Here is a 15,813-nt window from a genome sequence, read left to right on the forward strand (position 1 = left end):
TTACATACGTGCCATCGGATCGGATTAATGGCTAAATTACAATAAGATTGAGTTATTCAGTTCATGTAGACACTTTAATCTGACAAAAAATGGAATCGGATCGGGTTACTTGCGATCGAATTAAGACCCCGAGATAACTCGATCCAAACGTGCACTGAACGTGCACGTAGATGACAGTGGATAGGATTTAGCGTTCTGCACATGCTCCAGATTTTTTCTCGCGATCGTCACCCGGAAGTGGAAGGAGACGATATTTCTGTTGTTGTCGTTGGCGTCAGAAAGAAACAAACAACGCGATGGAGAATACGCCGTTGTGCATCGTCTGTGTCATAACCAGCTCATCACAGATGGAGAGGGACGCAGCTTCATCTCGCTCTGCGTTCGCCATCTTTCTTGAATACCTGAGTTTGTTGTTGTTGGTGGTGAAGACGTCAACAGGAAGTGGCTCTATTAGCGATAGCTGAAATGGGTACAGCGCCACTTATCTACTGTGGTATTGCATGCTTTGTGCCAGTGATTCCATTCATTCACCACCATATATCCAAGGATAATTACCCTCAGATAAGGAGCAGAACCCAATTATAGCTATAATCCAGTTAATCTCATCATGTAAACCCACTGAGTGTTGGTTTAGCTGTGAGTATGTTTGACTGATTTAGAGCAGCCATAGCACTAGGGTAGGAACTGTTCTTCAGTCTGTTTTTGCGGGTTTAGAAGGCTCTGCTGTGTCTGCCTGATGGCAGTAGCTCGAGGTGATTCCCTGGGTTTATAGAGTCCTCACAGTTGCTGGATGCTTTCCTGAGATACTGTGTGTTGTAGATATCTTCCAGTGCTGGGAGCTGCATTCCAATAATCCTATGTGCACTGTAAATAACCCACTGAAGTGCTTTCTTGTCAGCTACAGTACAGCTGAGGTACCAAGTTGAGATGCAGTAAGTGAGAATGCTCTCCATAGAGAAGCGGTAAAATTTACTAACATCTCTTGTGAAAGTCCATAAGTCAATAAACAAGGCTGCATTCAGGGACGGGTTGTTCACTGAACCACCAGGTTCTGTACCTCTGCTCTATAGGCTAATTCACCTTTTTCACTGATCAGCACAATTACTGTTGTGTCAAACACAATTGTGGGTGAAGAGGGAGTACAGGGTGGGACAGAGCACACACCCCTGTGGTGTGTGGGGGTCCAGTCTCACAACCTGGGGGTGCTCCATTAAATCCTGGATCCAGTTGCAGATCGAGAGAATTAGTCCAAGCTGGAAGCATTTGGTGGTCAGGAGTGACTGTGTTGAAGGCAGAGCTTTCGTCCACAATTAGTATTCGCACATATGTTCTGACTCTCTATGTGAGTCAGTGCAGTCTGGAGAACCAAAGAGATGGCATCCTCTGTGGATCTATTCACTCAAATAGATGCAGGGAAAATGTGGCTGGAATGTCATTTTTAATGTGTGAGAGGACCAGCCTTTTAAAGCACTTCATCACCGTCAGAGTGAGAGCAACGGGGTGATCGTCATTCAGGGAGCTGATGTTTTCTTTCATTGGCACTAAAAACAATGGTGGATGATTACTGTTGCTGGAGACAAGTTCCTCAGCACAGTCTGAGAATCCAACCTGGGATACCATCTGGTCCCGTGGCTTTCTGTGGGTCAACTATCTGTGGTGCCTGATGTACATCATTTCTACATAGTTTCAGTGGCTGTTCCTCTGCTGAGGTTGGGATTGCAGTTAGTGTTGGTCTGTCAAGGTTCGTAAATAAAAAAAAATGAAAGAGAAATTCCAAATATTGAAATAGTGCTGAAAAAGGCAATTCACTCTCACCCTGTTGTCCTCAGATTTATCCACACAAATGAGTTACGAGGAATTGTGGAACAGAATGAACCCCTTTCTTTCACAAGGATGGCCCAGTCTATAAGAAGCATTGGAGCTTCTTTCATTGCTGTTTTGAGATTCTGTTCCACCACGCACAAAGCAGTCGAGTCCTGAGACAGCTCTAATCTGTGCACGCCATGAAAACACACCTCCCAGAAATAAATCTCAAAGGAGAAAGAGACGTTAGTTGACTTTCAAAATAACATAACAAAACCACAAGCTTGCTGTTGAAACTAATTAAGAAATAATGCCATATTGTATGTTATATTCTCCATCTTAGTGATGGAGACACTGCACATCTGAAAAATCTGAAACTCTTGAAGGACTTGCAGAGTTCTATGTGGTGGTGCAGCTCCTCATCTGACAAACAGCTGGCACTGTGGAGATGTTGTCCTCAAGTTAAATATAATACTATTCTCGAGCTGATCAAAGCTACATTGTTACATGTAGTAGAATGAACCCAATGCGAGGATGATGCTGTCTGTTCAATAAGCTTACCTTCCATCCTCTGATGCTGTGTTTTGCACAGCCACGGGCTGCTTGGGATGTTAATATTAAATGTTAGGATCATACGAAATATTGTGAAAAAATTGACATTATGCCCTATTTTATGTACTGTCCAATCTCATGTTATATTCCGAATACTTTTCCAACATTCATTAAGGGTGATGAACATTACCATAAAAGTGACCATTGCCTCATGATGAAGCCATTAATGTTATATATGTCAGGTGTGAAAAGGGCTTATGATGTCTTCCATAATCAAGAAATCCCTGATCTTGATGCTGAGTAATCTTTGAGTTATGGCACCAAAATATTACCAACATGTGAAAAACCTATGATTCTAATAAAACTGCCCCCTGTCTATACTTTTTTCTATCTATGTTGATGTCTGACATGCTGGATTGTCAAATATCTGTCATTTAACAGTCATCCTAAAAGTTGATCAGCGCGCTACATTCAGACGTTGTTCAGATGTCTCTATAATCAGCTAATCTAACCACAATATAGTTCTGTGTCAATAGCAGATGTGTACCATTCAATCTGTTATAAGTTGTTATTGGTTAATATTATTAATTGGTCAAACAAAGTTTTAAGAACTTTCATGTGCAGCTGTCATGGCATTAATGTCAGCCATTAACACTTTTCTGCCAGCTTTCCTCTCTAGTCGTAATTACAGCAACACCATGGCTTTGAGCTCTTCTCATCAAGTATGGTATAGTTTCTTTAGGCTTACAGATGCAGGTTATAGTGGACGATTCAAAGTTCTCTCTGCGCTGTTTCCTGTCTCTCTCCACTATCCTATCAATAAAGGCATAACCCCCCCCCAAAAAAAAAAAACTTATTGGATATAGTCAGAATACACAGATATTTACGCAGGGCGGCAAAACAGGCACTAAGTGAAATAAAGTCGAGTGAAATCTTTACTCGTGCCCACACAGTTCCAGTTAACAAGCATCCTTGTTTTTTCATGTTGCGGGTGTAAGGAGCTGTGTCTGCAGACCAAACTGCTGGCTCCCTCCTCCTGTCCAGTTGCTGAGTTCTTGTCCAAAGCTCCCCAGCCACCTCCAGCGCATGCCATCCAGAGTGCTGTACAAATGCTTAAGGTAACGAGTTGTCTCGTAAACCTCACTGAGCTATACATACAGACTCAAGCCCCTTCACGATCATGCACAGCACTGCACGGTTAAATCTTTGTTTGTATTAATCGCTCACATCCTTTTCCTTAGACTATAGATGCTCTGGATCAGTATGAAGACCTGACTGATTTGGGCTACCACCTGGCTGATCTACCTGTAGAGCCCCACCTGGGAAAGATGGTACTGTGTGCTGTAGTCCTCAAGTGTCTTGACCCCATTCTCACCATTGCCTGTACTTTGGCCTATCGTGATCCTTTCATCCTTCCCACTGAGAGCTCTCAGAAGAGAGCTGCTCTAAATTGCCGCAAACGTTTCACTTCCAACACCTTCAGTGACCACATGGCCCTGCTCAGAGCTTTCCAGGTAGGTGGATGCTCACTCAACGTTTTTGTGGGCTTTTGATGGCATCTTTGTAGCCTGACAGAAAATGAATGTGTATTTTCTTTTTTCTTTTGTTATTTTAAATCACCTGTGATGGTCATGGGACCTCCATCTTGCTACCTGTTTTGCTTCTGCCCTAAATCCTTGACATCTGGATTTTGGGTCTTATTTCAGGCATTACTTTGACTTTGGAAAGCTCAACCAGCTACTTCCACATGTAAACAACTGTTCTGATGGCAAGAGATCTTATGCCAGAATTACCATCAGAAATGCATTAAGTGGAACAGCATCCACAAAGGTTTTCAATAAAAAAAATATAAAATGAATATACTGCAACGGGCTGCCACTATTATGATACCAGTCAAAGTCACAAATCTCCTTAGTAATGCCCCTAGTTATCTCAGTGAAGCACACAGTCTTAAAAAGATTCTTATTATCATACATGTAAAATATCCTAGAGGTTGTTATAAGTAAGATAAGAAACTAGCTGTTACTTTTTCGGCCTCAGCCCATGAAGGGAAATGGTTGCAGGTATCAAATGCTAACTGAGAAAAACAATCGAACCTCCCAGCTGACACTTTATCTTCAGGATTTTCCTTTGAATACAGTAGTTTTACAAATGTTTATATGCTGCTTTCATCATAGTTTAAAGTGTATCAACTTTTTTAGAAACATAGGAATGCGTGCTAGCTCAAGTGAAAGTTGCATCATTCCTTCTGTCAGGCATGGCAGAAGGCTCGCAGTGACGGTTGGGAGAGATCTTTCTGTCAGAAGAACTTCCTGTCCCAAGCAACCATGGACATGATACTTGGCATGAGGACACAGCTGCTAGGACAACTCCGTGCTATTGGTCAGTTCTACTTTTATTTCTTTTACACTTCATTCACACCATCATATCTGGAAATTGTTTGGGGGCGTTCAGCAGAAGTAAAAATGAACCTCTCAGCTGTAACTGTTGAACGGATTGAAAGTAGGATGTTCAGCCAAATTCACACTACAAGATTTTAAGTGTTGCCAGATGGATGTAATGTTCAAACGCCATGAAGTGTTCTGCACTTCATGTGTTGACACGCCATGGCTGATCTGCAACAGGGGCGCATACGTTACAAGAGTTTCTTCAGACACCCCTGAGACCATCATTTCTCCTCTCTGCCGTGTTTATTTTTCATTTCCAGGTTTCTCCATGTTGTATCCCCTGACCCTGTATGTTGTGCTATGTATCTTAGATAAAACTCCATTTCATTTATGAGATGTAAGATACCCAAATGAGTGAATGAGCTTGATTTAGTGTATCCTGCAGTATGCTCTTTATCCACATTTGTTGTGTATGCCTTGAACACAACTGTCTTAAGTTACTGCAATCAGTGTAGTATCCCTGAAGTGAATCCCATGTTTGTGAGGATTACTGTGTAGAATTCCTGCTGACATAACAGATTCTGTAAGGCCATATTGCAGTGGTCCTATAGTAAAGAGGGAGCTGAGGGCTCCTGTCCCAGCAGGAATGTGTCCAAGCTTATCAGTGATACAGCACAGAAAGAAGAAAACCCTTTTCTTGAGAGAATCACCTGCTCATTTTCTCTATAGCCTACAGAAGTTGCCAAAGTTCATTGTTTACTCAAATTTGTTTCTTATTCTGTGAAGATGCAGTTAATTTTTTTTAGTACAATCCAGTGGATGCATTTTCCACTAGTACAATCTCATTTTGTCAGAAACTTTCACACATAGAAAAACTAATATCCTCAATTCATTCTCCAGGGCAGTTGTGTTTACCTCCGTCCTGCCCTGTACACAGAAGTAGCTGACCCCTTTCCACTCTCCTGTTTTCAACAGCCAGTCAGCCGGCGGCTGTAAATCCTCTGGTGCCTCACAACATTACAGTGTTTCCATGAACAAAAGATAGTATTATTGTGCTATAGTGTTCTTTTTTTTCTGTTCTTCATATGCATTGCACCCTGTTGTCCACCTTTTAAGCTGAATCTCACCAAAAGGGAATTTATTACTGTAAGGCTGTTCTCCAAGCTCCAATGAAACTCTTTAAGGCGTCCTTTAAGGCCCTAAAAATGTACCGGCTAAGTTTGAAGCAAATGAGGTCCATGGGCCTGAAGTGTAAAAGATGTCTTTTGTGTTTACCGCTGGGATTGAATCTTTACTCAGAAACAGCAATGTCAGCAACAATGTCAGAGTTATAATCAAAAATCAAGAATGAATTCAACATGATGGACTCTGTTGGCTTCAGATTGAGGGATTATTAAGGTTTTTTTGTTTGTTTTGAGTTGATACTTGTGCAAAGTTTTTATGACTGTAAGTTTATGTTTATGAAACATTATTTCTAAATCTAGACAAACCTTATCCACATGCCTGTAAATGGGTTATCAGTTGTTGTTATTAGAAATTAAGAAAAAGGTTTCAAGGTAAGATGGACAGCAGCATAGCTCTCATTAGCAAGCAAATTAACTCTATATAAATGCTTGTGCCATTAATACCTATTATTATATAATATGCACATATCAGTATGAGTGGAAAGAACAAGCAAAAGAACCAGAAAATGAAAGAAACAACCTCTAGAGGAGGAAAATGGCAACGAGGTCAGCGACTGTTAGAAATCCACTCCAGAGCACAAACTCAGCAACTTCAAAAAAGAGCTGCAACTAGAAGTTAAGCAAGAAAAAACATCTCTTCACTGAGAAATCGAAAAGCAAACTTATGGAGAATAAAACGCAGCACAGGGACTGGAGAAGTGGAACACCGAAACATGGCCGAGGCTCAGGAGAAGGAATCACTTAGAGGACCGAAACTGATAGAATAAAAACTATATGTATGAGGAAATTAAAGACGTGTTTTTCCATTTTCCATTTATCTAGCAACTTATATTGCTATATAGCAATATTTTTATTTTCACTTTTCCACAGTCTTCAGGATAATGAATCTACAAACAAAAAAAATGGTTCATAACCTAGAAGAGATAGAAAAAAGTATTCTTAGATTACTATAAAAATCTTTACGCACAAAATGCATTAATCACTGAGAAAGAAATAAGATCATTTTTAGGGAAATAGGACCCAATATCTGTTTTAAATGTACTATACTATAAAATATACACATCAATTATTTCCAAGAGACTTAACACCTTCATTGCTGGTCTAATAGATGAAGACCAAACGGGTTTCATATGGGGCACCAATTGCAAGATAGCATCAGGAGCACCTTCCATATTATTAAAGACGCACAATAGGGAAAACAAAGCATCATACTAGATGCTGAAAAACCATTTGATTGTGTCAATTAGGAATTTTTGTGTAAAGTACTAGAACGATTTTGTAAGGCTGAAGTAATATTTGCTGGACACAAACGCTAGCGTTCATCAATTGGTTTATTCTTAGGGTATATACTTGAGACATTGCATAACAAGACTACACAAGGAAGATGGATGAACCCTGGGTATAAGTAGAGGGATGACATGTGCAACACATGACGGTAATGACAAGGACACAGGTGCAGACAATGATGACATGAACAGAGGAATCCTGGGAATTGTAGTGTCAGTACGTCATTGAATGTGGAAGTGGGGGAGGAGCAGACATGACATTATTTCCCCTTTGAGGACATTATTGATTTAATCTGGCTGTTAAAGTTCAGGTCTGAGTCTAATATTTCCCCTAGATTTCTAACTGGATGATTAGGTTTTAGAGAGAGTCTGAAGGTGACTGATAACACTTTCTCTTTGTTTCTGTGGGCCACAGACAATGATTTCAGTTTTGTCTGAGTTTAGCTGGAGAAAATTGTTTTGCATCCACACACTGATCTGTTCGATTCAGTGACACAATGTATCCACAGGTCCGTGTTCTCCTGCTGTCAATGACACATAGATCTGAGTGTCATCTGCATAGTTGTGGTAGGACACATTTATAGCTGTGTATTAGGTGGCCTAATGGGAGCATGTACAGATTGAACAATAGGGGACCCAGGATGGACCTTGGGGAACCCCACAGGTCATAGCTATTTGGTCTGAGACACAGTTACCAATTTCAACAAAATGTTTCCTGTCCTCGAGATAGGATTTGAACCAGTTTAAAGCACTACCAGAGATTCCCACCCGGTCTTCTAACCTCTGTAATAAGATTGCATGGTCAACTGTGTCAAAGGCAGCACTCAGGTCAAGCAGAACTAAGACTGAGACTTTGCCTGCGTCTGTGTTCAGACGGATATCATTTGTCACCTTGATCAGAGCTGTCTCAGTGCTGCGGTGGAGCCTAAAGCCTGATTGGAAAGTATCAAAAGCATTGTTAGACAGGAGAAAGTCAGTAATATCTAGGACTTCGCCTTAGAATGGCAGGTTTGATATGGGCCGGTAGTTGTTCAGTACTGTGGCATCAAGACTGCTCTTCTTTAAAAGAGGCTTAATGACAGCAGTTTTTAATTGAATTCAATTCAGTTTTATTTATATAGCGCCAAATTACAACAAATGTCATCTCAAGGCACTTAAATAATATTGTCCAAGTCAAGCCAATTGGAATTCAATTCATCGTAATCATAATCCAATCAAATCCAATTAAATAATTTCAAAATAATCCAATTAATTCATATAGAGCCAATTCAAAAACAATATCCTAGCTAAGGAAACCAACAGATTGCACCGAAACTTGTCTTCAGTCCAATCTCCCGTCCTGAGTGTGCCTGTGGCGACTGTGGAAAGGAACGACTCCCTTTTAACAGGAAGAAACCTCTGGCAGAACCAGAACCAGGAAGGGTGGCCATCTGCCTCGACCAGCTGGGGTTTGAGAAGACAGAAAAGAGGGAAAAGAGGGGGGAAAAACACCATAACGCCATTCAAAGGATACCTGTTGGAACAGGGAAACACAAGTTAATAACCACAATAATGTCACATGTACATAATATAATTTGAGAACTGTTAACTGTTCACTCTCAATGCCATAAATCAGCAAAGGATCAAGGGTATGATTAAGACAGTGAGTAGGTCTGTGAACACTTAGAGAAAATCCAATCTTTCTCAGAGTAATGAATAATGAATTCATCTTGTATGAAAATTTTACCAGAATATATGTATGTACATCTGTTAAAGTGGGACACTGATCTTACATTGGATCAGATAATGTATGTTTAACTTTTGGTGTCATAGTGTTATGTGGAAATTCACTGACACACCCTTCAAAACAAGCAAAAAGACCTTTCGCGACTTTAATTTGATACTCTTGTGTTTTGAATTTTTTTCTTACTCTCTGGAAGCAGAGGATGTATTTGGATGTTGAATTTTGTACATTGTTTTTTTTTTTCGCTGTTTCTGATTACTTTAAACTTTGATTTACATATATGATTTTAATATGCTTAAGTGACTGTCAGACCTTTCATGCAAGACAAATATCCATGTTAGTGGACACTTTGTGCCAACTTATATATTTTGTCTTTTTAGATAGGTTGAATTCTTTTAGTGATTGCACTAATGAAAAACAGTATTCTTCATCAATCATATTCCAATGTTCTTGTGTAACAGTTGACAGATCAGCTGAGCAGAATGTAGCTTTGGCAAGGAAACTTTTTTCCATTTTCACTCATAATGAGATCCAGACTTTTTCTTCATGACTCTGGCCGTGTCATTGAGTTGATATGTCTTTCCTGAAGGAACATTTAAACACTCTGCTCCGTGGCAAGATGCATCATCCAGGAATGAGTTCAGCATCACCAAACCTCCTCTTGATCAATGGAATGAGAAAAGTGTTAAAAATGTCAGTGTCCACCTGTGTATTTCCTGCACAGGTGATGGCTGCCATCTCCCCTGGTCCTTTACCTGAGATCAGCTCATATCATCAGTGATGGTGGAAGTATGATTGTTTTCTTCAGCCAGTCATCTTTCTATGTTTCATCTGACCTGCACTGTGCAAAAGTTCCAGCATCATCTCCTTGTTCAAAGCAGACTGCTTTCATCTCTGAATCTCACTTTCACCCAACCATCCACAGTCCATGACTGCTTCTCTTCAGCCCGCTGGAACCTGGTTCTCTTCTCTTTAGGTGTGACTGATGAACGCTTGGCTTTCTGGATGGAAACCCTGTTTTCTTCAGCTGGTTTCTTACAGCTTAGTCACAAACGTGAACTCTTGTTGCTGACAACTGTTTATGATCGGTTTTGTTGTGCATTTTCTGTCTTAAGGCATATTGTTCTTGTTTATGTATAGTACTGCAGGACCCTGCAAACTTTGGTCAGGGTGACTGCAGTCAAAGTGAAGGTGGTTCTTGAAGTAAAACTTCATCCAGAGTGCTTTTATAAATCACTGATTTGGGAAAAATACCAAAATATAATTTGAAATGAGATATGCATCACAATTAAATGTGCATCAATCAATGTGTCAGATGATACTTTACGTAAAAGTCTAATTTTGATCATGTATTTCTTTGTCTCACAGGTTTTGTGCGTGCCCGTGGGGGCAGTGACATCCGTGATGTGAATCTGAACTCTGAAAACTGGGCTGTGGTTAAGGCAGCCCTGGTGGCTGGCATGTATCCAAACCTTGTCCATGTCAACAAGGAGACATCTGTACTCTCCAGTAACAGAGAGAAGAAAGTTCACTTTCATCCTACATCTATCCTGAGCCAGCTCCAGTTCAAGGAGGTAGGAAAGCTTTTTCATGAACCCCTTACCACACATTACTGTTTTCTTCTCAATTGTGCTACATATACAATTGCTGTTTTGAGTGGGTCCATATGCGACACATTATTAAGGCACAAATCAGCACAATTTATTGGTCAGACTCAATGCTCTCTTATCCCGTTCGGATCTCTCCCCGTAATATTTGAAACACACGAAGAAGAGCTTGTCAGCTACATTAACTTAAGTCTCTTAATGTTACACATTTCTTTAAGTTTTTGGGGGCGTAGCAGCGAAGCTGCGAAGGCACCCATTGTGTTAGTAGCTTTTCCTATTATTTTTTATCCATTTCCGCTGCAATTGAAGTCTATGGCAGCCCCTAGAGCGCTACGGTGAAAAGTTTTTAAACTTGCCATCGTATTCAGGACAGTCCCATGGTCAACATCAGGAATTTTCATGCCCGTAGAGTGAACTCTGTAGCGCCACCAACACGTCAAAGTTCGAAGTGCATTCAGCTGCATAACTTTGGACTCGCTGGTCCAAATCTCACGAATGAGGTACCGTTAGAATTCCTGGATCAAGATGAGTTCAATGGCGTCAATTTCCACCATATTGGATTTTCTGCCATTTTGAATTTTATCAAAAACCTTCAAAAAGCATTTCAGGTCACGCATTGTCAACGATTGTCCGATTTCCACGAGACTTGACACATAGAATCACAAAAGTTATCATGTGGATTTTTTAAATTTTGTTTGCCCGCAGCAGCCAATCAACCTCAGCAGCGGCAACGTTAATCAGGAAGTGAGGCAATATCTCTGCAACCGTTTGATGTTTTGACTTCAAACTTCTAACACAGACTCATGACCACGTCTTTGAGAGGCCCACAAATTTTGGTGACCTTTGAGCTTTAGGGGGTGCTATATGTAGCACTCATCACTGTAAGCTCCAACTGTTATGCCTCTGTGCTGCTGAAAAAGGAAAGGAAAGAAAACTGAACGCATGTCAACCTATCTAAGCCTTTTATTACCCAACGTACCCTGAATTGTGGCCTCAGGTGGTGTTCTTGCCAACACATTGGCGTGAACCTGGTGATAAACCTTGAACTAGTGCCCAGTCTGAACATTACTAGTAGTTTCTCCACTACAACCAGAAAGACATTAGCTGGTTTAAGCTGGACACCAACTGAGCCACCAGTTCAACCAGCTTAATACCAACTACATTACAGATGGATTTATCTTATGATAAAATAAGATACATTTCTGTTACCCTTTGGTTACAGACAAAGTGTCTATTCTATTCTTACACTGGTCATACCTGTTTTTCTTTATTTGTTTTTAACAGCAAGGGTGTGTGTCCAACGTTTGCTGCAATTTAGTAGTTACCAGTATTAACTTAGGTCATATAAATCATTTTATGTCCATCCTGTGCAGGTAAAAACAGGTATTATGCCATTATCAATGTCGAAATGAATCGCATTTAGGATTCTACAGATTTACAATAAACAAATTGGACCAAAATAGTTCTTCATTTGTCACTTTAGCATTAGCAGGCAATGCCTTTGAATATTGACTGAGATTATGTAGCTACTTCACCTTGTCCTTGTCAGAGTGAGTGTGTGGCGTGGGGGTGAGGATGAAGGACCCGGATGCAGATATAAATGAAAACTCTTGATTTATTCCAAACAAAAAGCACGGCTGAGCCGGAATACAAAAGAATCTCGCCAGCGACAACACCAAACAGGAAGTGAGGCCATATCTCGGCAATCATTTGATGTTTTGACTTCAAACTTCTAACACAGACACATGACCACTTCTTTGAGAGGCCCAATAACTTTGGTGACCTTTGAGCTTTAGGGGGTGCTATATGTAGCAAAAATGTATTTTTGGTCATATCTTTGGACCCGTTGGTCCAAATTTCACAAATGAGGTACCGTTGGAATCCCTGGATCAAGACGAGTTCAACGCAACCTATGAGGTCATTTGCGCCATATTGTATTTTCCGCCATTTTGAATTTTATCAAAAACCTTCAAAAGGCATTTCAGGTCACCCAGATTGTCTGATTTCCACGAGACTTGACACATGGAATCTTCAGACCAAGCTGCACAAAAGTTATCATGTGGATATTTTTATTTTCGCTTCCGTTTGCCCGTAGCAGCCAATCAAATTTGGCGACGACGACACCAAACCGGAAGTAAGCCATATCTCTCCAATGCATTGATGTATCGATGCCAAACTTAGTGTCTGGACTCATGATGCCTTCAGAAGCAGCCATAGGCTTGCCTGCTATGCTGCAAGGCCCCCCCAGCTTGCAGCTATATTTTTTTGTTTGTATTTGTGCCTTAGAGCATAACCACTGTGAAAAGCTAAGACATTAACATTTTGTTACTGTGATTGCACTGCTTTTTTTTTTTTTTTGTCAAAGTCATAGCAATCCCCCATTCTGGAGCTTTCACCATAGCTTGTGGAATTTGCTGTCTTCTCATCCGTCTCCCACTCCCCTGGACCTTTTTGACATGTCCATAAGATGTTTTTTTTTATGTTTTAAGGCATATCATGAGCAAAATAAGTTATAGGTGTAATGTCAGAGGATTTCAGCATTGTATCTCCAGAGTTCCACTGAGAAACAAGTCTAAGGTCAGACATCCTTTACATTCTACAAAGACTATTTGGAAGAGCCTGCACCAACCAATCCTCACTCCTTGCGATGTGAAACTGTAGAGACGAGGAGAAATTAGCACAGGCTGGATGGGGAACACAGCAGAAGCAAGGCTGAGCAAGAAGCTGTAGTACTCAGAGAGCCGTGGAAGGTGGCAAGAAGCTTGCTTCATAGTTGCTCACTCCATAAACCACTAACTCTGAGTGCTGGGTAACTTAGGAGCTAACAGAGCAGGCTCTCGGCCAAACTGCAAGCCAACTGGAACTTCTCATGGCATGGAAGTCACTAGCTCCACTGGTGCTTGGCATAAAAATTACTTTCACATTCTGGAGAAATGCTCTCTGTTTCAAGGATGTATGGGTATTTAAAAAAAGATGACTATAATTTTAGAGAAGCTTTATTGAACATACATTCATAACACATTGGATGTCCAGATGAATGGCTCAATTACACCAATATTAGAATTGGTATTGATTAGCAGTGACAGGAAAGGCTGGTGATGTTGGGTCGAGATGTGGGCACAGCTAGAGTAGCATATTCATAGATCCCCATTCACTAATTGAGGAAGAAGATAGTTATATCCCCAGCAGTTTGAAAGACTTGAGTCTTTTATTCCTGACAAAAATGTTAAAATGTACAATTCAGAGATGCATAAATAGGTTTTCAGAGGTTTTTTAGCATTAAACAGTGGGCCTGGAATTGTCGACCAATGAGATATTCTCAGCTCTTCAAGTCCCACCCTAAAGGAACTGTTTACCCATGGTGGCTTTGGTGGACCACACATATTGACAGTTTTGATGGGACCAATATGATCAATGACTTGAGACATGGCGGTAAAATTGTTTGTCCATCATGTTATTTCATGATGGTAGTATTGGCAGTGTGTATCTATTGATGAGTATAATGAGTGCCCACATTGATGTCACATTTCTTTAACAAATCTATTTGTGTTTGATTGGACAGGTGATGCACATTGTAGTGACCACAAATAGTAACACCTAGAACAGTTGAAACTGTAATATCGCGACCTTTATGTAAGATAAGGTCAAGTGTGTGACCTTCTTTGGGAAGACCTTGATGGTCTCATCCACATCAATACAGACTACACTACAGACTACTACAGTGTTCTTTTTAGAAGATTCTGTTTCCATAATGTACCCAGTGATGCTCCTCTAACATCAAACCCTGGTTAACTTTTAACAACAGTGCTCACACCCTGAACAAACAAACTGGCACATAAACACACTTCACTGATTGGCTGCCAATCAGTACATACAGGCACAGCTCAGAAAATTAGAGTATCGTGAAAAAGTTCAATATTTTTTGTCAATGCTTTTTAGAAAGTGAAACTCATACATGACATAGATTCATGACATGACATGGAGTGAAATATTTTAAGCCTTTATTTCTCGTAATTTTGATGATATAGCTTAAAGATAATGAAAACCCAAAATTCAGTATCTCGGAAAATTAGAATATTGGGATAAAGTTACGGTCTACTTACGGTGTCACACCCTAATCAGCTTATTAACTCAAAACACCTGCAAAGGTTTCCTGAGCCTTTCAATCTCTGTCTGGGTCAGGATGCTACACAATCATGGGGAAGACTGCTGATGTGACAGATGTCCAGAAGAGAGTCATTGATACCCTCCACATGGGTAAGCCACAAAAGGTCACTGCTGAAGAAGCTGGTTGTTCACAGAGTGCTGAATCCAAGCATATTCATAGAAATTTGAGTGGAGAGAGAAAGTGTGGTTGGAAAAGGTGCACCAGCAACAGGGACAACCACAGCCTTCAGAGGATTGTCAAGCAAAGTCCATTCAAGAATTTGGGGGAGCTTCATAAGGAGGCTGGAGTCAGCACATCAAGAGCTGCTACACATAGACGAATCCTGGGCATGGGCTACAAATGTCGCATTCCCAATGTAGGGCTGGGTACCGAACTTCGGTTCTTTTAAGGCACCGACCGAAATGCTTCGGTAGTACCGAGTATCAAAACATGCTTCATCTTTTGATGCCAAGTTTCGGTACCCAGAGATTAATCATGTGATCAAGAACTGATCATGCTACCCTCGATTGGCTGTATTAACGTTACACTTTGCCGCATGCAGGAAAATGTTGTTACGCCCACAGACGGGTTCACGTGTATCTGCATTGGGAACTGTGGTTGTGTGTGAACCGGTTAAACAATGCCACCGAGGTCTAAAGCGTGGCTCCATTTCACCAAGATTGATGCCAATTGTGCGCGATGCAATATATGCCAAAAAGTAATCTCTGCTAAGGCCAGCAACACGACTAATTTAATGAATTATTTGACTGTGCACAAAATCAATTTAAGAGCGGAAAGTTGCTCTGTGTTTGACTACAAGAAGGTCGCACCGCAACCATCCTCCTCTCAGCATTCAAGTCAGTCTGTGGACGCTACAGAGCCCAAGCGGCATCATTCAAAATCTCCATCACTGGACTCGACTTCATCTAAGAGCACCGAGGACGGCGCAGTGTGCGGCATTTTAACAGGAAAATTAACGTTCAGCAAAATCCAGCAGTAATCTTAATATTACTGCAACTTACTGCAGAAAGCAGACATGTTGATGTTTCTAGAGAAAAACTGCTAAGTGAAAAGTATCCTCAGTTTGTAGAATAGTATTAGACACCAACCTGTCTGTTTTGCAC

The 15,813-nt window shown here is 40.7% G+C and overlaps 1 protein-coding gene across 2 annotated transcripts in view; it reads left to right on the forward strand.

Annotated features, from left to right (window-relative positions):
• Positions 1-15,813, forward strand: part of ythdc2 (YTH domain containing 2) — a 96,545-nt gene that overhangs the window by 62,788 nt on the left and 17,944 nt on the right. For both annotated transcript variants that reach the window (XM_072371563.1, XM_072371564.1), the window contains exons 20-23: positions 3,354-3,473; positions 3,597-3,869; positions 4,611-4,737; positions 10,304-10,509. In XM_072371563.1, the coding sequence (XP_072227664.1) occupies positions 3,354-3,473; positions 3,597-3,869; positions 4,611-4,737; positions 10,304-10,509 (726 nt within the window). The remainder of the gene's footprint in view (positions 1-3,353; positions 3,474-3,596; positions 3,870-4,610; positions 4,738-10,303; positions 10,510-15,813) is intronic.

This window comes from Leuresthes tenuis, unplaced genomic scaffold (genome assembly GCF_036924035.1).
Source record: "Leuresthes tenuis unplaced genomic scaffold, fLeuTen1.0.hap1 SCAF_19, whole genome shotgun sequence".
NCBI classification, from domain to species: Eukaryota; Metazoa; Chordata; class Actinopteri; order Atheriniformes; family Atherinopsidae; genus Leuresthes; species Leuresthes tenuis.